The 27,102-nt window shown below is 46.8% G+C and overlaps 1 protein-coding gene across 2 annotated transcripts in view; it reads right to left on the reverse strand.

The window, feature by feature from the left end:
- The window catches only part of LOC119441395 (vacuolar protein sorting-associated protein 41 homolog), a 153,711-nt gene that overhangs the window by 110,334 nt on the left and 16,275 nt on the right, over positions 1 to 27,102 (reverse strand). For both annotated transcript variants that reach the window (XM_049661225.1, XM_037706019.2), the window contains exons 4-8: positions 22,371 to 22,454; positions 18,880 to 18,954; positions 15,286 to 15,420; positions 14,132 to 14,251; positions 7,408 to 7,475 (exon numbers count right to left, since the gene is read on the reverse strand). In XM_049661225.1, the coding sequence (XP_049517182.1) occupies positions 7,408 to 7,475; positions 14,132 to 14,251; positions 15,286 to 15,420; positions 18,880 to 18,954; positions 22,371 to 22,454 (482 nt within the window). The remainder of the gene's footprint in view (positions 1 to 7,407; positions 7,476 to 14,131; positions 14,252 to 15,285; positions 15,421 to 18,879; positions 18,955 to 22,370; positions 22,455 to 27,102) is intronic.

The following is a 27,102-nucleotide window of genomic DNA, read 5'->3' on the forward strand; positions in this document are numbered from 1 at the left end:
GCCACATAGCATTAGCCCTGTCGTGCAGCTTGACGGCTTTGCGACCATAACTTACCGCAATTCTCAATTATTATTCCACGAAATTTTGCTGGTGTTGAACGTAAGGTTATTAGGGATTATAACAGGGCAAATTATGAAAAAATGAACACTGAACTTGAGGTTCTTCATAAAACGTTTCTTCCATCATTCACCAACAGGTCTGTTGAAGAAAATTGGAATTCGTTTAAAAATATTATGACACTTCTAGTAGATAAGTACGTGCCATTAGTCACAATATCTAACGACAAACATAACCCATGGTTTAATAAATCGCTTAGATCACTCAGAAATAAAAAGAAAAGGTTATACGCTTCTGCTACTGCTAAACGGCTATCATGTTCTTCATCATGGTCTAAATATAAAGATTGTTTAAAGACTTACTGTCTTGCAATATCTGAAGCGAAAAAGACGTATTTTTCCACCGATCTGTCCTCACTTTTACGCACTAACCCTAGAAAGTTTTGGCGACCTGTTTCTCCTGACCGTGGCTGTAATACTGTTACATTACATAACGCCGACAATGTTCCTGTCTCTGCATCTGAGTGTGCTTCTACTTTCAATTCGTTTTTTTGCTCTGTTTTCACCAATGAAGACTGCTCCTCCATTCCCTGTGTCTCCGACCTTAATTATCGCTTCATGTCTCCTATAAGTATTAGTGTTGATGGCATCTCGAAACTAATACGCGATTCGAAAGTGTCTACATCGTGCGGTGTTGACAATATTAATTCTAAAATCCTAAAAAACACGTCAGCTATGTCCAGTCAGATTTTATACCACATTTTCCAGCAGTCTTTATCAACTGGTCTTCTTCCTGCTGACTGGAAGATAGCCAAAGTCATTCCGATTTTCAAAGATGGAAACAGGCACTCTCCTGGTAACTACCGCCCCATTTCGTTAACATGCATTTGTTGTAAGTTTCTCGAGCACATCATTGCCTCCCATATTTTCCACCATCTTGAATCTAATAACTTTTTCTTTCAAAATCAACATGGTTTCCGTAAAGCGTTGTCTTGTGACACTCAACTATTGGAATTTACGTCAGATCTACTTAATGGCATGAATAATAGCAAAATTATTGACAGCATTTTCCTTGACTATGCAAAAGCATTTGACAGAGTCGCTCAGTGTCGCCTAATAGCTAAATTAACTGTTCTTAGGATCGATTCATTAACATTATCCTGGATTCGCAATTTCTTATCTAATCGGCAGCAGTTCGTATCTGAGAATAACTTTAGCTCCTCTACATCAGTAGTAACATCAGGTGTACCGCAGGGTAGTGTATTAGGCCCTCTTCTTTTCTTAACTTTTATTAATGATTTACCCAGCAACATCTCTTCCTCTATACGACTTTTTGCGGATGAATGCATAATTTACAGAACCATTGATTGTCATGGTGACCATTTAACTTTACAAAATGACCTTCACTTAGTTAATCTGTGGTGCAACCGTTGGCAAATGTCACTTAACACATCCAAATGCTGCGTACTTTCCTTCACTCGCGCGAAATCAGCTTTTAAGTTCTCGTACAAAATCTGTTCAGCTGAAGTTCCCCGTGGCTCTACTTAAAAATATCTTGGTGTTCATTTCTGTACTAATCTTTCCTGGTGTACTCACATCGAGATGATATGCGCTAAAGCTAACAGAACTTTAGGGTTTTTACGTCGTCATCTGCACCTTTCCCCCTCTACCATTCGACAACAGGCCTACCAAACATTGGTACGCCCTCAACTAGAATATGCTTCATCGATCTGGTCTCCTCATAAACAGTATCTAATAGACAAATTGGAATCCATCCAAAATCGTGCTGCCCGCTTTATAACTTCTAATTACAGTCGTCAATATAGCATTACCCAAATTAAACGTGATATTTCCCTTCCTGACTTGGATTCCCGCCGCTCTCTTGCCCTTCTATGCCTCTTTCATAAATACTTCTATAATTCGTGGTCCAGCCGTTTGTCACTTGAAATTCCTTCTCGCACATCTGGTCGACTTCATAATCATCTCAGCTTCAGGCGAATTTTTGGCCGCACACAGTCATTCAATAATTCTGCATTGCCACGCGCCATCACACTATGGAATAACCTTCCAAATGATATTGTTTCAATAAAAGATTCTGCCAAATTTCGTGAACAATTGCAACTTCGTATGTTCTCTTGACTTTGTATTAATATATCTTTTTTTATGATTACCAGTGTTCCTATTTCCCTTCCAATGTACAAATTTACTTGTTTTTTCCTACTATGTAGTTCTTTTTATGCCTTATTTATTGCCTTTTTTCTGTAACCCCCCCCTACGCAAAGCTCCACTGGAGACTGTGGGGTAATATGAATAAATAAATTATGCGGTCCAATCGACGCGCTAACATAATTTATGGGTCATCATATATCACTGCAGACCCAGAGAGTCACAATCAACCCTGCGTTGGTATAACGTAACACTATTCCAATCTGTCTTTATTGCGATATCAATTACAGTATAGACCACTTATAACGTAACTGTTTATAGTGCAGAACTGGCTACAACGCGGCCTTTTCTGACTCCCGTTTACCCTCCCATAGAACTCCATGTATACGCATACCGCTTACAGTGCAGCCTTGTTAGACGAAATACCGGTTATAATGCGGCTTCCGTGGGAAAATCTCGCCGACAAGGGCAGCAGCGAGCACGCCTCTCAACAAGGTGCGCCCACCGATGGGAGAGGAGATCAACGAGGGCGATGTGGAGGAGGAGCATGAGATGCGGAGAAATTGGTTAATTCGGACTCGTCCTCTAGTCCCGGCCGGCGTATGCATTATTCAATGCAATCAAACTCTCATTATTTCGGACTTATATGGCCGCACATCGGTTAATTCAGACTACTTTCGGAGCTCGGTGAGCGAGGAGTGTCGCAAATGTGCGACGTAAAAGAGCAAGAACGGCGCTAACGTCCAACCAAAATGAAGCGGCGGAGTCCGCATCGCCACAGCCATCAGTTGAAATCGTACATGAATGACAGCAACGCCGGAACGCTTTGAGCCTATTTGTGTCTTTAACCCTTTCAGGGTCAATATCGTACATGTACGACCTCCGCGAACACCCTCAAAATGGTCAATGGCGTACATGTACGGTGTCGCTTGTACATTTAAAAAGCGCGCCTCTTTCGATCATTTCTTTTGCTTGGCATGTGCTGCCACTCGACGGAAACACGTGGAATTTTTTACTAGCGCCAAGGCCTCTCCGTTTTTTTTTTTTTTTTTGCAACGGTGCGTCGGCTATCGCTCGCGTATCCGGGCGCACGCGCACGCGCGCGGCGGCGAAGTGCACGATTCTTTCGATTATTTCTTGCGCTTGGTATGTGCTGCCACTCGACGTGAAGACGTGGAATTTTTGCTTGCGCCACTGCCTTTTTTTTTTTTTTTTTTTATGGCAACGGCGCGTCAGCTACTGCTCGCGCGTCCCGGCGCGCGCGCGCGGCGGCGGCAAGTGCGCTCTTCCACAGAACACCGCTCTTCTTTCTATCATTTCTTTCGCTTGGTATGTGCTGCCACTCGACGTGAAGACGTGGAATTTTTACTTGCGCCAATGGCTCTCCGTTTTTTTTCTTTCTTTTTTTTTTTTTTTTTTTTTATGGCAACGTCAGCTCTCGCGCTTGCGCATCCGGGCGCGCGCGGCACCGGCGGCAACGGTTTTCTCCTGCTGCGGATCCCGCTTGTTGCACTAAACTGATGGCTATCTGGTTTCAAATCTCTCAAAGGGTGACCGCTTGTTACTCGATCGTTTATCGCCCACCGCGGCGCGATTACACCTGTTCCCAGGCAGCCGCCTATATACACAAACGATGCTGCCGTTTTTGCGGTTCCTTTTTTGGAGACCACAAAAGCTCTATAGCCTGTTGTTGGCGATAGGACGAAGGCTTCTCACTTGTTTCGGTTTCCGGACGTGCACACAACCATTTTTCAGCGCGCTTATCTTCTTATTCACGAATAGACATTGTGTATTTTAGAACACAAACGATTTTTTCCTCACTTTACTGTCACTTTTAAAAAATTACGACCATATTTTTTCGAAACAGATTCTTTCGAAGAATTTAAATCAGCAATAAAAAAAATCGACCCTGGGGGGTCGCATTTGGCAAAACAATTCGACCCTCAAAGGGTTAAAGCCTGTATTCTTGCGTTTACCGCCGTGCATAACACCGCGTTGGCCGCGGGCTTTCGTAAGTGTGTAGTCATCATCCATGATCGTGTCAATAGAGGCCGTGGTTTTTATCGCAGCAGTTGCGGCGAACAGCAGTTTCATTTTTACTCGGTACGCGCGTCGGCTGCATGCCTAAAAAAACTGCGTAGGCGCCATCGATGATCGCATAGATAGCGACCGCGGTTTCGACTGCAGTTGTTGCAGCGAATGGTGTTGCAGCGAATGCAAAACTCCCAGTCACACGCTTCGATTCTCGGATACGCGCGGCTGCTTGGTCTACATGTTTTGCATACGTGCAGGGCTTGAAAATCGTTGTTTCAGTTATAGTGCGGTACCGCTTATAGTGCAGATATTCGCAACTCCGGGGACTTACGTTATAAGCGGTCTACACTGTATATCGACACTCCAGGCGCATTTCTGTTGTCGTCGCCATGATGTTCCGTATAAAGTCCAAGAGCGATAACCTCGTCACCATGTGCCGTATGCTGTATGTGCGAGTGAAAGCGTGCAAGGGTGAGCTGACAATGGCAGCTCAGTCTCGCGCGCGCCGTCTTTGGTCGCGAGCAAGGCACCGTGGGGAGAGAGGGGGGCGTTCTCCGGCGGCTGCTGTGTATGGCGCGGCAGCACGGGCCCTATCTTAGAAGCGATCTGCGATGGGGACAGAGTGCAAGTGCTCATAGCTATGTGCGCACTGTGTTTACACCGCTTAGCTCGAGTTGAAGGGAGAGGCAGCACGAAGGTAAATTCGATCGCTGCTGCTGCCGCGCATCCTTACTCCAGCGTTTAGACAGCCAGCTTCCGCGGTCATCGAGTTAGACGTGTTCATGTTTGCTTTTGTTTACGTGACACCATGCTTGTTAATTCAGTTAGTAAGCGAATGTTTACAAATTTATACGGCCGATAAAACTACTATCCTTACGTCGTATAGATATATACTAATTTGCGTGCTATCCCAATCGATACTTCACCTTTCGGGCGAAACTGCGACTTTTTATTCCAAATCTGCAATTTGCCCTTCGCGATATGTCAAAATGTCTCAGGCCTCGCCGATGTGGGCATAAAACAGATTGGAATATTTTTACGGTATACTGGCCCTGGGGACAGAGACGGCCGTCCGCTGAACCAGCGGCAGCATGCACCTCCCTAATATCTAGTTGACTCGCAGTGCCGTAAGCCTGCTTTTCGTTATCTTACGCCTCAGCTAGGGAGCGCCGCGCCACTCGGCCCACTCAACCGTATTCTAGTACACTCTAAATACAGCTGCCCTGGCCGCTCCGACAGCAGTGACAACAGCTGAGAGTGGCCGCGCTCGTGCTGGCCACTCACTGGAAGCACCGAAAAGTCCAGTGTTAAAAGCACGAATTTCACGAGAAACTGTGCGGGAGGTGCCGTAACATGGTCTGCGGAATGTGAATGGCCGCACTCTTTTTAACAGCGAAGCTGTTAAAGTTGGAGGAGAAATGTCCGAAGTCCACAGAAAACTCCATGCTGTTGCATAGCAACAACAAAGCCACAGCTGCGCACCACCTGGCCCAACCTCGCCTAGCCGCACATGCGCCGAAGCAGTAGCAACGCAGCAGCCGCTGCCAAGCCACGCCCACCAACGGGAACACTCGACGCAGCTGCCGCGTCGAGCTACCACAGCAGCTGGTAAATCACTTCCCGCCACGCCGAAGCTATCCAAAATAGCTGGTAGGTGTCGCCTAGCAACCATCTACATTATAACTGACGTAAACACCCAGTGTTCATGCGCTTGGCCTCTGAGTTTGCCATAAAAGGGGCTGCACCTAGTCGTGTCAACTTTCGCTAGCCTCCAATGCATTTGGCGTCAGCAACCAACAGCATTTGTGGCATGCCAGGAATGCTGGCGCTCGTAGGCGCCGACGCGTCCAGCGCTACTCACCCGAAATGTCGCGAAAGGGAAGGTACCTCCGAAAATGATCGCTCGAGAATACCTTCCCTACATGCATAGTTAAGTTAAATATAACGGGCAAGTTTGCACTCAGGCATGAGAAGCTTAGGCACAGCGAAACTGTCGACCCTCAAGTAACCTAGCAGCCACCAAGTTAATACCTAGCAATAGCAGCCCATAAGACTTGAGGATCGACAGTTTCGCTGTGCCTAAGCTTTGCACAACCGAGTCCAAACTTGCCCGTTTTTTTGTTTTCTTTCGGATAGCGAATTCGCTTGCTGTTCGCAACCACTGCAGGAGCACACATGCCTAAGCCGTTCTGGCGCAGCGTGGCGCAATTTCAGTCAATTTTCTGTGTTTGGCGCAGGAATCTGCGTTTCTATCAAAATGGCGCAACTGGCGCAGGAGTCGCACCCCTGCCGGTACCATTACAGGTGGGTTCAACTGTACTGCACGCTGATGCATGGCAAGACTTAAAAATCATTTAAGTAGGCATGTGCGAATACCGAATAGTAGATTGTGACGCTCACTAACAGTGACCATAAACAGTGTAGGAAGAAGCAACAGAATTGCATGGTGAAGGTTACTTGCATAGCGTCTGCCAAGGCAGCAGTTAAGCGCACAGCCTTGTGTGTCTGCTAAGGCTTTTTTTTCTCTTTTAAAGCAATGTAAGGAGTGCCAATGTGTTGTTGCTTCCGGCGTCCGATTGCTCTGGTGAAAAACTGAACATTTGGCCTGAGCACAATTTCTCAGACTCCAATCTGCACTCACTCTGGCTTGCTCAGTCATTTGGTAAGTTACTACATCGAGCCACAATGAGTAGTGGCAAAGCAGATGACCGAGGGGGCCAGATCAAGTGCAAAGAACATCACAATGCTCTGCTTCCACATGACCACCTACTCCACCATAATACATACCCCTCCTGGATACTGAAACCAACAATGATGTGTCAGCAACAGGTACCATTAGTCAGGATGCACAGATGCTTGCCGGTAGTTTTTCTAGAGTTTAGCAGATTTGTACATTCATTTAACGTACAAAAATGACAAATAGAAGATGTCATGTGAGTACTCCTTTAAAGTGGACCTACAGCATGGTTTGCAAGCACTTTTGCATTCCAGAACCACCAGAATATAGCCACAGTAGCTGAGCATCAACCTCATGACCCTGTAGTCAGCAGCGAAATGCCATAGCTACTGAGCCTCCACAGCAGGTAGGCAGCGCTGAGCAGGACATGCGTGTAATGGACTTGTGCAGGTGAAACTGCCAGGAGCACTCACAGGGGGTCGCGGTCCCTGCTAATCATGCAGATGATATCCAGCACTTGCATGTCGTACACCAGGATCGTCTGCAAACATAGGGACATAGTAACTCAAGTAATCTGGTCAGTGGAAGAACACATTTCAGACAACTGCACTCGGTAACAATTAAAAAAAATTCTGTGCAAGCTCCACCGACAAAAACTGCACTAAACCTGCCCTACGTGCAATGAAACATTCCGCACTTACTCGATTCTAATGCGCCCTCGACTGCAACGTGCACCTCGAACTTCATACTTCAAAAAATGCAAAATATAAGATACTCTATTGTTAGCTCACCATATTTTCATGGTAAGAGCGAAAAACAGCAATTTCTTCTCATTTGGAAAAAACAAAAATTTAGAACTATACGGGGTTGCTGGAGGTTCAATTTAAACAATGGCTATAGATATTATCCAATGATGATAACCCTTGAGTGCTCACAAGACCTCCCGGAACCCACATTATGGTAAGGCTGCTGCACTAACATACAATTACAGCGGCTGTGACCACAGCAGTAGAATAAAAGGGTCGATGGATTGAACCCAAAGAGGGGGGAGGGAGAAGAGAAGGACGTTCACTCCGCTTATTTCCCGCCCCCTTCTGTCTATCTGTCACCGCTCATGCACACTTGCTCGGCTGCTCGCTGCCGCTTAGTTGCGACTTCCCACAGCAGTGGTGAGCTGGGAGTCGGTGTTTTTTTGTTTCCCTCTCATTTAGGACGCTGTCGGCGATGCATCAATGTATTAATCGTGACAATGTATTAACTGTTACCTTAGGCAACATGATTGGTACTTTTGAGCAGGTGCGATCAGCCCACGCACTGCAGCCAAAAGAAGCCAGCGTGTCAGCCCACAGCTAGAGTGCACTAGATTGGGGGAGTGGGTCCAACGCAGGCTCCCCGCTGCGGCTTTTTTTATTGAAAAGTTGGTGGCGCCACCGTCGCTTTCTCCCGTATGAGTGGCCCCACGCGCTGGCTGGACGCTTGTTGCGTCGGAGACCCCACCACAGCTGCATGGAGCTTTGACAGGCAGGTACTCGGTGGCGGCAACACTGACATTATTCTCCACCGATCTATTGTAAATGAAATGGAAAAAGAGCGGCGGAAAGAATGCAAAAGTTGACGTTGCCGAGTTTGTCACAGTCATCCCACTTATTGTGAGTGCTTACCCGCTCATACGAAGTGAGCCAGTCCTCTACGTCGTGGTCATTGGTGCCGTTGAAAATGATAGGGTCTCGCTATTGTGGTACACCGGAGCAGGTGACCGCCGGTGGTGCGGGAGCAGCTTGCTGTGGCACGTCATCAGTCATTGCTGAGGCTGGGGGTAGAGTCCAGGTATGGAGTTCCAGGATGAAAAATGGAACCAGCACGCTCCACCAATTGATAGTAAACATTTAAGGTTAGATGCGCGTGGCACTTATATGAATGCACACAAACAGGCAACGGCCAAACGAAGCGAGTGCGAGCACCAACAACAACCGTCTTCTTCTTCATCTTCTGTTGGCACCTGTATTTCTCACTACAATATATTCAAACATAAACAATGCAGTCAGCTTGCACTAGTGGTGCAAGGCTGGAGTAAACAGCGGAGCTACTGATCAACCTAGCTTCTTCAAGGTTTTACTACGCTTGGCTAAGATTTTGCAAGGAAATGCTAAGTGCTGCTAGGCACGGTATTCCGAATCAGCTCACCGCTGATGTGCAGATTCTCGCTTGGCCGCACTACGTGCTTCAATATGAGTGGCTTCTTCTTCGGGTGTCCGGATCTTCTTCGGTCGTCCCATGTGAAGGCTACATGTACTTGCCACAGAGTTAACGAGAGTTTTGCCGCCGTTGTGGCGGCTCCGATCTTTATCTCCCCGGTGACGTCACGGCCAAGCTGCGCCTCCACACTTGCCAGGGCGTGGCTAGTCGAAACCTGCCGAGTCGCTGCCAAAGGTGCCGGCTGCAGTCACGGATACCACGCGCGTTCGGCGCGAACACAGGAAAACGCGGACGGAGTCGGCAGCAGCTCTGCGCATTGCCTCGTTGGTGCTGCTGCAAGTTCTTCTCGCTCTAATTTTCTCTTTCTCTCTCCCGAGCATAGTGAACGGCGCGCGCATGCTCTCCTTCCCTCTCCTTTACGTCCCATGTCAAGGCAACATGTGCACGGAACGAGGAGGCAAAGCACACGCTGCTGCGCGAGGTGGTTGCTGGCAACGCATGATGACGTCATCGCCAGGTGCACTTTTTTGGTCGCACTACACGGCCTAACCAAAAGCTTGAACAGCTCCGCTGTTAAAAAGTGCAAATTAAAAAAGTCTGTCGGCTGGTTGGCGGGAGCGGAAGTCGTGTCATTAAGAGGTCCCCTCGTGCATTGGCGCTCGACCGGGTCCTTCCGACAGCTGTTGGCCTCCCAAACATTGACGTCCGACCCAAGGCAACGCGTCTTCTTTCCTCAGCTTCTGAGCTCCGTCTGTCTTGTCAAAGTGGCTCGTCTTCTTCTGGAGGCCAATTGAGCCACGTGTTATTTGCCAATTCGCTGCCTACTCTTTTGTGGCGCTTGCTTATCGTAAGTGTCTTCTCGATTTATTATTTCGCTGCACCACAAGCGCACATGCAGCGAGGTGTCCATGTTGTCAACGGTGCACATGCTTGCATATTTTCATCGCCACTTCTTTGTCCATGCGTCTCTAGGCATTTCACCACAAAACATCGTCTTCCGCCGAAAACACTTATTTTCAGTATGCCCTAGGAGGATTTTCAAGCTATAACCATAGCTCACAATGTCTGATTACGGTATTTACCCAATTCTAATGTGCACCTTTTTTTACTAAAGAAAACTGGGCCCGAAATTGCCTGCACTGTGCAACTGGACACGATACCAAAACCGCCTTGGCGGCGTTCATGTGTTTTAGCGCATAACATAGATGTATTACAAAGAAGCTGACTTTAGGAAGCCAGCCATCGTGATTTAATGCCTATGGGATGCTTGTGCATTTTTCTTACAAAAAAACTCAGGTGCGCATTAGATTTCTACTTTGCTTAGGAGCTGTAATATCATTTCTGAGTTAGCTTCTTAAAGTGGGCACATGTTTGATTCAGGGGGGTGTCAGAATGAATCAGCGGTGTTTTAGCATTTTTTTTTCTGCATCTTGTTTAACTTGATCCACTGGATAGTTCAATAAATTTTGTCAGTCCCGCCAGGGTCGAATTAACGGAAGTCGACTGTATCTTGTGTGGGGTCTCACACGTGCTCTTGGGACAAAGGAACGACAACACAGTAGTGCAAGCAATCAAAGGGGCATTTATTGCACATTTCATACACTAATACACGCTAGCCGAATTACTACGCCGACGGGCACGCAACAAATCGAGGAAGTCCGACTCACCGCAACAGGATAGCCAGCGAATATGTTCGCCCGCATGCTAGACACCAGCGCCTAATCGTTCACATGTACAGTCACGCTAACGGTGGCGCGTTCGAACGATCCGTGTTCGTCCATTCCGGTGTCGTGTTCCTAAGCCTTCTCGGGACAGTGCGGGTCGGCACACACGCAAAAGGTCTGCACTGCCCGTCGCCCCCACGCCGAAGAACCTCGCCGTTAGGTGGCGTTAGCAGTGCCCCACCAAGTAACCCTGCCGTAAGGTGGCGTTAGCAGTGCGACATTCGCGCCCTCTCTCGCAATCCACCGCAACTCCGCCACCGTAAAGCTACGCGGCGAAAACAACATCAGGGGACAGGTGAGAGTTGCGCATCCCCACACTTGAGATTGTTATCCAAGCATCTATCATTTTCTAGTATCATTACATCATTACACAGTAACAAACGATTTCTGCTTGAGCACATGCTGTCTCGTTCCCAACGTGGCCTCTAGTGGTCAGGCTGTGCCACACTGCACTAATGATCCTCGGGTGGAGGGTGCAGTTTGCGAGAGAATGGCATATTGTGGGGGAGTACGTGCGCCTATTTCCTGCAGTGTACAGCACAGCCACACGATGGCACGAACACACCTGCAACGGGAAGCTGGGGGAAGTGCGCCATGCCCCCTTCCTACCGCTTCCCGGCAGCATGTCTCTGATGCCCCGGAACGTGTTTCCACCAGACCCACGGAAAAAGAAAATGCATTCATCACTTTGCGAGCAGGACAACCTTCTTGTAGAAGAAAAGGGAAAGGTATAAAAGAGCATCCCCAAGGGAGAACTGCTCTCTCCGGCTGTGAGTGTCCTAGGGCGACCTGGATTACGTGCCCTTTTCACAAGCGAGCTCATCGCCCAACCATGTGCGACAATCCACTATCCTTCATTCACATCCCTCCTCCCAGTGGTTGGTACTTTATCACTCTTAGCAATAAACAATGTTTGAATACAGTAAAAGCTCCATGATACGATCACGGCTAATACGAATTTCCGGATGATACGAATTTTTCTGTGGTCCCAGCCGAGCCCCAATACTTTGCAACGTGCTAGAGAACGGTTGTTACGAATCGATTTCCGGCCTGCGTCGGTTCATACGAATAAACGCCGCTCCCACCGATGGCCGCGAAAGAGAACAGCGCAGTGTCACGCGCTTTCTCCCGTTCTCTTTTGGTGCGGAGGCGCGGACGCGGCGCCGGACAGCGCGGACTTCGCGACTGGGTGCGAAGAGTTTGAAGCGGTAGCTCTTTTGTACTTTTCCTCCTTTTCGGCGGCCGCCCATCGGACGGAGTGGCTGCTGTGCTTCGGGCCGCGTTCTTTGTGTTTGCGCCATTTTACCTAGTCGCAGCGAGCTATGTCTACCGAGATAGGATTGTCTACCGAGATAGAAGGACATTAGAGACTTTTTCTTCAAGAAATAAATGCTTTTCACGTACATGTGCCTGAGTGAGTTCACCTCTGACTCTTTAATTTAGCTACATCGAATCTCGTTAATTCGAACACGCTTATTTCGAACATACCGCGCACCGACAATGCTCTTAGCAGCGCGCCAAATCACGCAGCGGCGCCTCCGACCGGCTTTGCTCCGACACCGCCGTAGAGCAAAAGCTCAGGAGAGACCCCTCAATGCCGCGCGCGAAGGAACGGAAAAGAAAAAAAAACCCGCGGCGGAAATTTCACCCTCTCTCAATTTGCAAGGTCGCCGTTTCTGCATCGCGCCGGAACAAGCGTGTACGTGCCGACTAGTGTGTTCTAGACAACCGTATTCTAGCAAACACTAGTGCCGACGTCTCAGCCACGCGGATAAAATGGCAGTGAACCCTTCTCCTCTATGCTTCCTCTATTCGTCTTTAATTTAGCTACATCGAATCTCGTTAATTCGAACACGCTTATTTTGAACATACCGCGCACCGACAATGCTCTTAGCAGAACGCCAAATCACGCAGCGGCGCCTCCGACCGGCTTTGCTCCGACACCGCCGTAGAGCAAAAGCTCAGGAGAGACCCCTCAATGCCGCGCGCGAAGGAACGGAAAAGAAAAAAAAACCCGCGGCGGAAATTTCACCCTCTCTCAATTTGCAAGGTCGCCGTTTCTGCATCGCGCCGGAACAAGCGTGTACGTGCCGACTAGTGTGTTCTAGACAACCGTATTCTAGCAAACACTAGTGCCAACGTCTCAGCCATGCGGATAAAATGGCAGTGAACCCTTCTCCTCTATGCTTCCTCTATTTTCTAGTCGCATGTTGAGCTTGCACGCTGCAGCAGCAGCGCAGAGGGAAGCAGTAGCGGAGGCGCAGTCGGGCCAACGAAACTGCCCACGCCCGCACACGCTCGCTTCCCGATAACGGCAGAAAACGAAACTTCAGGGAGCGGCTAAAATAAGCTGGCGCCAGCACGGCGGCGGGCGAGCACGGAGATGTGCGCTCGGAGTCGAAGGTGAGAAAGCTACGAGGTAGTTGAGAGGGAGGGAGGGAGGGCGAGGGGAGCCACAGAAGCGGCGGAGTTGACGCGGCCAAATCCGCTTCCCTGCCGCCCTCCTCCCTCACCTTCGACGGTCTCCGCGCGCACCCGTGTGCCCGTGTGCCCGCGCCGCCCGCTCCCTGAAGCTTCGTTTTCTGCCGTTATCGGGAAGCGACCGTTTGCCGGCCTGGGCAGTTTCGTGGCCCGCGCTTGCTATGCGCTTGCTCGCCGTGATATTTCACGACTCGCACCGTCCGTGCATCGTGCTATGGTGCACGAATACTTCAAAAATACGTCCTTTTAATTCGAACAAATTTTCGGGCCCCTTCGAGTTCGAATTATCGAGATTCGACTGTAGTTTTAATCGTTTCGATGATACAAATTTCGGCTAACACGAATATTTTTCATGACCGTGTGAGATTCGTATCATCGAGCTTTCACTGTACACAGCATTATTTTGCCTTATTCACCAGAACTTGCTGTAGTTGTGATTTACTTGCACTACAGGATGGGGAAGCACTGTGCAGCAATTGAGTGTGGCTAGAACCAGAGCTGCATCCTGCATAAATGTTAACCCTTTCAGTGTCGGGGTTTTTCGGAAATGACCACCCCTTCGGATATTATAAAACAAACACAACGGTTTAATTTTGGTTGTTCCAAAATGAAAAAAGTGACATGGGTATTGGCAAATGCTCTCTTGGTGTTGTCCTCACATTCCTGTGTGACAAAAAGAATGTCATAGGAACATGGTGGGACAGAAATGCGGCAACGTACCAGTACGTCAGCGACTCTGAAAGGGTTAAAGAATTGGCCAGGTGTACATGCCCACAGCACTGGTGTAGTGTCGTACCAGGTCGGTTGCCCAGGCAGCAAAGCGTCCTTTCCAGGAGATGTTGCGTACTGGGCCCTCACCCTGGTGCAGGATGGTGGTGCGATAGCGGGACAGGAACCCCTTCTCGTATAGCACCACCTGAAGTGGCATTCACAACAAAGTAGAAGAAATCACAAATCTATTGATGATGTATTGACAGATTGATAGCGTTTAACATACCAGAACACCAGCATAGGGACTCAAGATTCGTGGCAGCTTCATAGAAAAAATTCGGAGGTCTTGAAGGAATCAGAATGCCCTAACCAGGAATTTGCAAGGACTAAAGAAACACTAGTGTTAAATTGAGAACCTCATTGGTACTCAGTACAACAGAACAGAATGTCACCAATTAATTAGTTTCAGAGTAAAAAAAACAAACTTGATTCTATTGAACAGAAATTCCATTGATAAGAAAATAAATATTTTCCAGAGCTTCATATACTAGAACTGAGCTGTAATCAGTGCTGGCATACTAATTTGGTGCTCCCATTAATAAGAGTAGACCGTACTGTATATCTTGATTTTCTATGTGTACCTATCTTACTGATAGCATGCTACATTCTTGTTATGGAAGGCTAGGAGACTTCAGATCATGTGCAGCACCAAATTTTCTTGCCCAAAAATTGTAAGCATTAAGTCTTGTGAAAAATTTTGCGATATTGAATTCGATATTGACTTCTTCTTCTAGATTCGATTTGATATTCAATTCGAAATCTACTATTCGGTATTCATACACCCCTACTGCAAAGTGTTAGCTTGAACATTGATGCAGTATTTCGTCTCTGATGTTGAGGACCAATTTCTCGAAAATGATGCTAAGCACAGGATTTCTGCTATATGGATATTAATTATTGCATAACTTCAATCCTGCAGCTGGGATATGTGCTCTGAAGTGATTAATGCTAAATTTATTTATAAACACTTTGTTAATTAGCTAGCATCACTGTGCAATTTCTGTTGCAAGTACTGTCCACCTTTTCCAAGGAATCTAGCCGATGTGAAAGAACTACGATATCAAATACAGAAGATGCTTAATAAGCATGTTTCCATTAAAAACAGACTGCCTTCTAATACACATCATGCAGTCTCATGTCTGTGGTTGCGTGTAAATCTTATGTCCAGTGCATGATCACCTTGTCAACGCCTGTGACAAAACGCCTGCCTGAGCCAGAGCGATAGAAGTTTGGATCAATGGCCACGGCACCAACGGGACGGTCAAAGGTTAGCCTCTGGTTCTGGTCACTCGAGTAGAGGCCATGGACCACCACCTGTGTGCAATAAGGCACAGGCAACAATCAACTCAATAATAATAATAAAGAAAAAATTTCAATTCGTTTGTAGCAGACAACTTACAAAAGCCCCGTCAGAGGGTCAAAGAGTAAAATTGCCTGACATTGGCCTCCTCTGACCATCTGCAGTTCGCAAGCAGAGGTGCATGCAGAGAGAGAGAGAGAGAGACATTATCATTGCAGTGCTCAGGGGAACTTGCTTCCTACATCATACATTAAAAGCAACAACAACAACTACAATGATGACAACGACAACATTGCTTCCAGGCATACAACACAGCAGCAAGCTGGCTCCTTTCTCCCTCCTTCCCGAAAGAATTCAATACATTGAGTTCCCAATTGGCACGATCATAACATCTTGCCGAAGAGGACAGCAATTTTCTGGCTGTGATTTCAAAGCCAGACAAATTTCTGAACTACAGGAATCAAAGAGGTCCACTGTCAATGTATCTTGCTTACAAAAAACTCCTCCCAAGCACTCCGTACAGATGGTTAACCAGCGAAGCTGAAACATGCGGCCCCAGTGTTTAGCAGTGGATTAATCCCGACGCTGTATTGAAGCGTTTCTCAATTATTGGTTACATGTTTGTGTTTCTAGTGGAACGCAAGCGCCAGTGGCGGGCCGATGCTGCTAACCACGACGCATGTGGCAGAACTCGAGATATAGAACGCATGTGACAACGGCGAGCCGAGGAGAAGGCGTTGCAGGCAGAGCAGCGTCAATGTGGCAATGATGCGAACGCGTTTGCTAACGACGTCACTAACAGCGCCGCCAATGGCGCGCGCGCTTGGGTGCGACATAGAGAATGACATAACTGACGGCACAGCCAATGGAGACGTTTAGCGAAACATAGGACGAACGGTTTTTCGTTTCGCCTAGCCATATACAGCTTTCGCTGTAAAACTGAGCCCTTGCACATTAATTCAACTTACCCAATACTTCTGTGTAAGATTTTTTGCTTACAGTAAATTGTGCACATAAAACAGAAATGTTACCTCGGCCATTCTCAAGCAAATACACTGGGAGAGAGAAATAATTTTGTTTAGTGCGGTGAAAAACGATGACAGCATCTACACATGTGGTGCGACGCAGACAATAGGAGGTCAGGAGGTGTTAGCAGAAAAATAAGCGATAGCCCTGAGCGAGCTGGCAACTGCCGCCACAGAGACCGACAGAACGAGCACATTGAGATGTGAGGAGCCAGTCCCGAGAGGGCTACCCGGGTGTACTGCTGCGCAGCCTCCTGATGGGGTCACACTTCAGGAGACAGTCCACGTCAGTCACCTATCGTGCCAAGGCCTTGCCCATGTCTTGTTCCTGGCTGGTTCCTGCACTTCTAGTGGTTACTGTCTTACTGGTTGTTCCTAAGCCACCGCTTAAGTGGCTTCTCATCAAGTCACTTCCGCTGCTGACCAGGTTGCTCTCCAAGCCGCCTCTGCCACAGACGCTTTGCTTTTGTCATCGATGGATACTACCGAACTGAGAGCGAACTGAGCTGTGCAGTATGCCGTGTCACCAGGACTTCGCATGTTAGAGTGTTCTCTGTCTTAGTGAGCCTTGCTATATGTATAAGAGTACTGCTAATTATGTGTCTTACCTGTTGTACATTTCCTACTACCGTCTTCCGATCCTTTTTTCACCGCACATCAACAAACGTGACGGTCGACGTTATTCCTTCTACAGTTCACCATTTTAGAATACAGTGCAATCTCGATGATACGATCACGGCTAATACGAATTTACGGATGATACGAATTTTTCTGTGGTCCCGGCCGAGCCCCATTACTTTACAACGTGCTAGAGAACGGTTTTTATGAATCGATTTTCGACCTGCGTCGGTTGATCCGAATAAATGCCGCCCCACCGACAGCCGCGAAAGAGAACAGCGCGCAGTCACATGCTTTCTCCCTTTCTCTTTTGGTGCGGAGGCGCGGACGCGGCGCCGGACAGCGCGGAGGCAGCGACTGGGCGCGAAGAGTTTTAAGCGGTGGCACTTTTGTTGCTTTTGTGCTTTTCCTCCTTTTCCACGTGCCATCGGCCGGACGGAGTGGCTGCTGTGCTTCGGGCTGCATTCTTTCTGCTTGCGCCATTTTGCCTAGTCGCAGCGAGCTATGTCTACCGAGATACGATCTCGGGCACGCCGAGGTGCGGTAGCCTCCGTTGGCACGTCATCCATCGACTGCGTTATCGGTGCCGATGGCACAGGGCGATTGTCGGTTTCGCTGTTGGAGTCACACGGTGCAAGATAGCGCGGCACGTAATCCACAGTGCAAGGTAGCACGGCACGTTCTGTCGGGTGCTCCACCGCTTCTCCTGCTAATAGCCGAATTTTTCTTGCCATAGGAGGCTTGTGCTTCCGTATTCCGAAGGCGTGCTTCGTCCAAACTTTATTCTCCAACGAGCGACGATCTATCACTAACCTGGGAGCTCTCAATAATCCGAGTTCTGCGTGTCAAGTGAAGACGCCGGCGTGGTTTACGACGCAGACAACTGCGGTTGCCATCTTGCCCCTGTCACAGCAGCAACCCATGGAGAAACGCCTTTCAGCACGGCAGCCAATCGGAGGCCCGCTTTCATCGGAGGGCCCGTGTGACTACCTATTGAAGACCCATGCTTCTTTTGTGTTTGTGCGTTTGCTACAAGATGGCGCCTACAGATGAATTGAGACGGCGAAACTTTGAGCTTTCGAACGATACTAAGATGGTGGCGCTCGGTGGCGGGAAATACGAGATATATCTACGTGAACTGCGGTGATTTTGCGCGATTTAAAGCTGTTTTCTCACCCTGCACACTGACAAATTAATATTTTTCGGGCACTTTTAGTGCGTTTTCGGCCAAACCAATTTGATACAGCGTAGATTAGGCGTTGCAGATACCGAAACACGTGGCTTTCAAAAATCAAATTTTCTCGTGATTTTCGCAATCTGATCCCCACGTCCCCCCTTAATTTGGCTAGATTTAATTGCATTTCGATGATACGAATTTCGGCTAATAAGAAAATTTTTCGTGACCCCGTGAAATTCGTATCATCGAGATTCCACTGTAAATATGTGTTGCCCCACAGAAGAAAGTTTATAGCCTAGCAACAGGTGAAAATTTTTTTTATATCCGTCTTGGAAACCTAAATGTGCATCATTCAACTGTCTCCACCTTGACATACGAAACTACGTCACAAAAACACGACAGTAAACATAGAAAATCAATAGGATGGGACAAGTGCCAACAGTCCAATTATTAGTGCACTGTACATTGCACTAACAAAAATGAGATTTCTTGTCCTTGTTTAAATGCTATGGCTTCTTATGTCAAGACATATGACCAACTAGCCTGAGCTATTCTTTTAGTACTTTTCAGTAGGCACACCATAGTGCATCATTGTACCCTTCAGATGTCATTGTGACGTGGCAGTTGTCACTGGTTGTCTATGCAGAACGTACCTTGCCGTCACGTGAGCAGCTGGCCAAGTGGTCACCCTGTTCATCGATGCTCAGTTGGAGCACCGTGTCCGAGTGCTGCGGATGAATCAGCAGATGAATACTGAGAACTTTGAAAATAAAGTGTAGGTTGGACTTTCTATCTCGAAGGAAGAAAAGCCGACAAAAACAGAGTGCTTGACTCTTGACATTACTGTCACAAAGGAACCAAAACCCCCATGCAGTGACATCACAAAAGATAGTTGCAGTCCCAGAAACTCACTTAGGCTTGTTGCATTCAGTGGATATGTTTCTGCTCTGTAATTACATGTTACACTCTTTTCACACATGGACTAAATTGACTTCAGGCACTTGGATTAAAATGTATGTGGCGCTTGGGCAATATATTCTGACAAGTATTACACTATCCGGCATGCCTTAGAGGAAGCATTAACTTGGGCCTAATTCCAATTTCCCTATTAAGATACACGTAAAACGTCAAAATGTCTTCATCAGACAACTGTTGGACCGAATTTAATAAATTTTGTTGCATTTGAGTGAGAAACTAAATGCTACCGACTGTAACAAGCAAAATTTTGATTTAGGACAGCATACTTTTTGCAAACATTGCTGAATATCAGTAAGCTTAACAAAAATAGATGCACAAAATTTAGAAAACTGCAGCTTTCAGTTATTGCAGTTAATTCTGCAACTGCATCTGTTAGAGCCTCCCAAGCAAAACAAATTTGATATACAAGTGAAAATTGATATACGAGCGCCAACATGAAATTGTTACAATGCTTATAAGGGTGTTTCGTAAGAGTTCTCACAAATTAGTCGAGCTATTTGAGAGCAGCGTATAATACATGAGATGGCTGTATGCTTTAGATTTCTTAATAGGCGCACTTGACAAAATTTTGATTTACTATCGTGGTTTATTACTCAGAGAGTTGAAAACTTGGTACTTTAGCTTTTTTTAACGTTAAAAAAATGTTGCTGAAAAATCAACAGCCTTAATAAGGAATTTGCTTCCTAAAATTAGTAGATTTTAGCTTTTACTTAGAAATTTAACAAACCTCATCAAATTCGGTGCAGTGGTTGCTAAGACCAAATGATTTCTCCGTTCCCATGCATTAAATAGGAGCTCCCGAACTAAAGCTTCCCCTTAAATGTGTTAGTACTTGGATTAATGAGAAGCTAGAGAGGAACACTGAGTCGGTTAAGGCTAGCACGGTATTCCCTCAAAGCAATGTTTGTATATATGTGGTAAAAAAGAAACTCATTATTCACAAAAAATATGAAGGCAGCACATTCAATTTTTGAATTTCATGCTTCGCACCAAGCCCGTAGCCAAGAATTTTTTTCACGCAGGGGAGGGGGGGGGGGGGGGGGGGACACTTGCTGAAGGCCTTGACTATTTGAGGACAGCACCTATTTTTCTGTAATTATTTTCGTTAAAAATCGCAGTGTGTAAATTATGGTACTTTTTGAATACTATTTTATGAATAGTTGACAGCATGACAGCACGAAGCGGGCCACGCGTAGCTTTGTGGCTGAAGAAAGGGGGAGGGGTCGCATTGGCGACAAAGTTGGCAGCGCAGCTGCCCCTCTCGGTTTATCGGGCACCGACTGTCCGGGGCGGTGTCCTCTGCTCTTTTGTGATGCTCAGGGTCGCATACGTGGTGGCCAGCGCCATAGGACATGGGCACAGCAGGGGGGCCTGGCTACGGGCCTGCTCACCACATAGTGGCTCACTTTCTTTCAGGATATTTCATTGACATTACGCCAGGAGAGGAACTCATTGGAGAGTTTTAACCTGCACAAAAATGTGTTACAGCTCGCTGAATTCTGCGACACTGGAGACAGATGCATACAGCCGTATTGGTGACGCCATTTTGAGAATCTGATGAGAACTGGAGCAGAGACAACTCTAACTGCAGTGGACATGTTCGACCTATCAGCTGGTGCAAAGCCACCGGTAGCAAGAATCGTCAGCATATACTCAATTCCTTTCCCCCTTCTGCATGAACAGTGACGCAACACCAAATTTTCTCAGACATTGTGGTTGAAGAATGTACCAGAAGATGTCGCTACCAGTGGTGCACTAATGTGCACTGCACATGGCAATTGAAACGGTAGTAACATGTCTGTTGAAAAGGGCGGCTGCCGGTTGTCGTGCAAAGGCCACAATAGAAAGACAGCTTCCACTACAGCTGAATGTAAGCTGTGTTTTGATTTGAAGCCGCATACTAAGTCCTCAATAATTTTGCAATAACGGGTTGATCATTTAGAAAGAAAAATCAATGACAAAGTTCCCTTCCCTTTCTCAAATTTCACGCCAAAGCCCCCCAGTGCCGGTTCACCAGTGCATACCTGCCAACCTCAAGACTTTCAAATTCGTACACTCGCGACCGAGGAGCCACGGGAATTCTGCCGAGGAGTACGACTTCAAACACACTTGGAAGTACTGATAGAGTCTACTGACGAGGCTTCGAGCACGCCATCACACTTCGCGGCCGCTAAAGCTACGAAACACCGGAGTGCCGGAGTAGCACTGCGCCCGATGCAGCAGCACGTCGCACAAAAAAAAAAAAAAAAGCGAGGCCCACAAAACAGGTCATACTCGCGAAAAAAGCCTAGCGAAGGTACAGTAGCGAAGGTGACAGGCGAGACGACAAGCCACAGCCTCCAATACAGAAACTATGCCTGCCGCATCGACCCGAAATCACCGTCGTCTCTGGGGGCGCCACTTAACGTACATGTGGGTTTCTATGTTGAGAGTAACGACAACCATCGAGTTCGGGGCGTCGTCAGGTCGTCCAACGACCCGATGACGAAGGGAACGTCACAGAGTGAAAAATGTCCTTACTCTGCAGACAATAAAGGTTACGGCGCACACCCCCATCTCTATGCACCCCTATGTAAGTGGCGCCCCCGCCCACGATCAACGGTGTAACGTTATTAGGAATAAAAAAAGATGTTTCGTGAATATAACCACCTTTCCGTAAAAATTGAGCCAACATTCGTAAAAGCGTAAGACGGTTTCAAATTCGTACACTTTACGGAAAATTCGGAAGAGTTGGCAGATATGCCAGTGTGATGTCACAAATTTCAAAGTAGTTTATTTGAATTCAGGCTGTTGTGACGGCGTTATGGTTCTGAAAACTTGCTATGTTGTGTCTTTCGCTCTTTTAGAATACAATGCATTCAATCTTCCCTGATTAAAATTTCACTAGGCCTTAGCAGACGCCATAAATAGCCACGACGAGTTTAAGGTGGCATTGCCACCTTTTTTTTAGTTTTTGCATCTTTTCTTACTTCTTCTTCTGGTAAGAGTGGCTTTTCCAGAATTATAGAATGATAATTTACCAATATAGCTCAAATTATTTTACTTTTTAGTGTCCCTTTATATTCCATTTAGACTGCACAGGAAATCTGTAGCCATGCCAGTAGGCAAAACACAATATTGGCAGGCCATGTGAGAACACTACAACTGATGGATAATCGGCACTTACCAGCTGGAGCTCTTTGTTGCGAATGTTGTTACCCTGGTGGTCCAGGATGTACACTACACCAGAGTGCATGCCGAGGGCTATGAACTGAAAATGTAACAATGCCCACCTTTTACACTGATGCTGCTCTTTAGTCACAAATTTCTCCAATGACAATAACTATACAGGTACAGGACAGCCCAATTTACATGGTGGAAAGGTAATAAAAACACACCAAAATGGCAGAACAAAGACAGGACCTGCAATTCCATTAGGATGTGCACACCTCTTCACATTCTTTGGCCCAACATGCTACAAGAGTGCCAATTCAAGTTTTAGTGCAAACTTCGTTATCTTCGAGAACAAAAAAAGAAAAGAAAAAGGCAACACATTAAAAAGGTGAGATTAACTTTGGCACTAGCTGCAATAACTTTCATTTCTGACATTTACGATCATTTGGAAGGCTTTGCAAAGACAAAGTGCCAAAGTCATCCTTAAAACTTGGAACTATAGTTTTTGTTTAAGGGGCCCTGAACCACTTTTTATCGAAATGGAGAAATGCATTTGATGTGACAATGGGCTATTCCAGAATCACTTTGCCGCAAAAAATACTTCAATGCGTTCAGCAGAAGCAGAGTTATTGGCAATCAAACACGGCCTCCGCTCTGCTCCTCTACCTCCTTCAATGTCTTGCACTTCGAAGGCTATGGCGGAGTGGGGCGGGGCCACAATGCTCCACCTCGGAAACGTCACCGTAGGGCGCAGTTCAAATTTCATTTCAGACTTCTCATTTTGGTGCCCCCGAAGCGCTAAATGTGGTTGTCCTCAGCGAGCCGCAATGCACTTAGCCATTGGACTTGTGGCGGCACCTCGCGGCGGCTGCGTTGTAGCCGACCGCAGCGTCACCAATAGCAACAGTGTATTGGAGTGCGCTTTATTACGAAATAACACACACAGAAAAGAGCGAGGATCAGGGGGTCTTCTGAAACGAGAGCGTTTGAGAGAAAGGTGATTTTCCCCGGCGCGATGCCGGGGGCGTCGTGCCGGGGACGTCTCCGAGGCCAGGCCTAGCTAAGCAGGAGGCTTAGGCCTAGCTGAGGATGCCTGCGCGGCGTGCCGTAGAGAAAGAGAGAAATAAATGCACTCATTTGCAACTCGCGCAGGCTGGCACGTGATCCCCGAGATTTCACGGGGAGATGTTGGAGGCCACGCCCTGCTCCGCCTGCCTGCGCGGCACGCAGACGTGAATGCACTACTTGCAGCGAGGCACGGTTCGCGCAGCCAGGCACGCAAAAGAGAGAGAGAGGTCAGTGGAGAAGTGCAATAGTGAGCTGCTGCTTGTGCACAGGCGTGCAGCTACACGCGACAGTGAGAAACACAAGTGTTGTTCGACGATGTATTCGACGCTGGAACACAGGGAGTTTTGAACTGCCACGCCGAACAAGTGCCAAACCCCACGGAAAGCGATGTACTTGACACACAACGGTTGGGTATTTTTGGATTTTGGAAACAAATCTAGCTCGTTATATCTACTGGCAGGACAATTTCACTTCCGCTAAAACGAGGTTTTAAATAGATGGATCTCTATGGGGATTTCAAAGGTAATTTCATTTACTTGTTATATCCATTATTACATTATATCCATTTTCATTATAACGAGGTTTGAGTGCATTTTGCATTTATTGCATTTGCAATAAATTTGCTATCCAGATGAGCAATAAAAAAATAATTTCTGAAAGCTTTAATTGGGTTTTTTGACGGCACTTATTAATTGTCAGAGTTGCAATTCACAGATACTTTTCCATTGGTTTAAAAAAACACCGACAGAAAATTTTTGTGGTAAGGATAGCAGTCACAATTTTGGTAGCAGCTGTGAAAAACTAATTACATCAATTTGCCCAGCTTTACAACGACCATCATGATGAGCTCATCTTTGTTCGTGCAGGCTTCCTTTGAAGGTGTCTTGATTTTTATTCTAGGCATGACGCACTGCTATCTTTTATCTACACAGCAGACAGGTGCAGGTCAGGTTTACAAGAATATTTACACACACACACACACGCACACGCACGCACGCACGCACGCACGCACACACACACACACACACACACACACACACACACACACACACACACACACACTCTATTCTGGGGTTTTACACACCAAAACCATGATCTGATTATAAGGCACACAGTGACACCACGGAAACATTATCTGCAGTAGCACCATCACCATCAGCCTAGTATATAGAGTAGGCAACCGGGCACGTCCTTGGTTAACCTCCCTACCTTTCTCTTCTCGTTTCTCTCTCTCTATTGCGAGACGCTCTCAGCTATCTCCAATTATCCCTGCTTTGCACCAGCTGACACCCCTCTAAGCCTGAAAATTCCAAAATTTGACCGCACCAATTAAACCACCGCCATCGATCTCCTTTGGCCTTCGCCGAATAATTCGAACTTGGCGGCAGCTTCGCCGCAATACAGCCGTGTTATGCAGTGAAGCTTACCATGAATGGAAAGGGGCCACTGTCATGGGACATAGTACGCGTTTCCTAATTATACAGGCGCACACGTGCGGTCTCCGGTCACAGTAAGAGCACCTAGACACTTAATAAGCATACTGGAAGCAATTCAGAGCTGTTTCTGATGTTGCTGTGGCAATCTGAGCCCTCGTTTCGCCCGCCATACGTGTCTCGTATAGGAGACCATTAGGCGTCTCGGTACTTGTACTGTGACCGGATACGGCGCATATGTGTGTGCAAATTAAGAAACACATGCTATGTCCCGTAACTGTGGCGCCTTTCCCCGCTTAGTATTCTTCAGCTCATAACATGGCAGTACTAGGGCGAAGCTAACTTTAAAGGCAAATACTGCCAAGTGAATCAACGGCGTGTTTTGGCGTTTTTTTTTTTTGTTTGTCTTCTGTTTAATTCGACCTGCTGGATAATTTGAGCAGTTTCGTTGGTCCCATCAGGATCAAACTTACGGAAATCGACTGTACTCTAATAGGCTATTCCCTGGGCTATGGATATGATGTCCTTCTCAAGTTCATTTGTTCTATTAATTCTAATTTAGCTGCCGATGACGAGATAACTAGTTGTGGATTTTTGCAGATATGTATGTATTCAGTTTCTTGTAATTTTGACAAGAAAATAATACTTTTTAATAAAAAATAATTTTCACCAATTTCTTTTTTTTTTCCACTTCTAAATATGCTTTCGGAATTTGTCACGGGAGTTCAGGGATTAATCCCAACTAGAATATCGGGTGCATGCAGCTGCTCTCTAATCCTGCTGTCTTCGAGCCTCGTTCTGCTACGGCTATCATTTTCCATGGTATACTACCTTGAATATGATTAAAAAAAAAAGATTATGGACTGCAAGTTTTCACAGCAGTGAAGAAGCTGCCGTATGAGCCAGGCCCCTTAGCGGTTAGGTCAAACAGACAACATGGTCTGCATATCAGTGCATGACTGAAAGGACAGCGTAACATGCCATACCATGTGGGGATGCGCGACTGTCACGTGTCCCCTGATGTTGTTTTCCCCACATGGCCCCCGTCTCCTGTAATCCAGTTCTGCCGCGTGGCTTTAAGGCGGCAGCGTATTACGAGAGATGGCGCTAGTGCTGTGCTGCTAACGCCACCTAACAGTGGGGTAACTTGGAGGCAAAAGGAAGAAGGCACTTCCTCCTGGGCTTGGGATCGGCGAGCAGCACACACGGACACTTGGCGCGTGGGCCCGCTCGCTTCGCGAGACCGTCTAGCGAGGCTAGGAGCAGGTCACCTGTAAGGACGAACACGGATCATTCGAACTCACCACCGTTCGCGTGACCGTACAAGGGAACAACTAGGCGATGGTGTCATAGCATGGGGGCGAACATATTCGCTCGCTATCCGGTCGCGGTGAGTCGGACTTCCTTGATTTATCGCACGCCCATGTGACGAACTCCATGGGTATTAATTCGGCTAGCATGCATTAGTGTATGAAAAGTGCAATAAACAACCTTTTGATTGTTTGCACTACTATGTTGTCGTTCCTTTGTCCCAAGACCACGTGTCAGATTCCGCAGCCTGTAGAATGATTGCAAGTTGGGCAAGCCAGAACGGATTCCCTATAAACAACACGCAAAGGAATGAGGACACAAGCAAAGAATGACAATAAGGCAGTGCAGCAGCCTTGTCATTCTTTGCGTGTCTCTTCATTCTTTTGTGCATAATTTATAATGATGTGTAAATTATGACGTTTGCACTGTAACTTTCAAGTTTTGAGCTGTTGCTGACACGAATCATGCACGTCTTCTGGAATTCCTTCCCGTGCCACTAAAGCCCATTTTCTATGGTTATTTAAAAGTATAGTGACAATGAATTACTCTAAAAACAATGTTTCCTGCACATTGAACTGTTAAATGGAAAATTAGACATCCACCAAATCGTAGCAATTGCAACAAAGGAAACCAATATGGGTTCCTTGATAGCCTCGCAGTTGAAGAAAAATTTGTCCCGGACCAGGACAAATATTTCTTCAACTGCGAGGCTTTCAAGGAACCAGTATAGGTTTCCTTTGTAGCAATTGCTACGATTGGGTGGATGTCTCATCTTTCATTTAATTACTTTCTCCACCTAGTGGGTTTCTGCTGAACTATCACATCACATTGAACTGTCTGCCTTATTTCGCTGCACCGCTCTTGCTCTTCATATATTGGAAACATCTGCTGTTCCTAATTACTTGTCTTTTACTTTTTCCTCACTGCTGTGTT

The sequence above is a fragment of the Dermacentor silvarum genome, chromosome 2 (genome assembly GCF_013339745.2).
Source record: "Dermacentor silvarum isolate Dsil-2018 chromosome 2, BIME_Dsil_1.4, whole genome shotgun sequence".
Classification (NCBI taxonomy): domain Eukaryota; kingdom Metazoa; phylum Arthropoda; class Arachnida; order Ixodida; family Ixodidae; genus Dermacentor; species Dermacentor silvarum.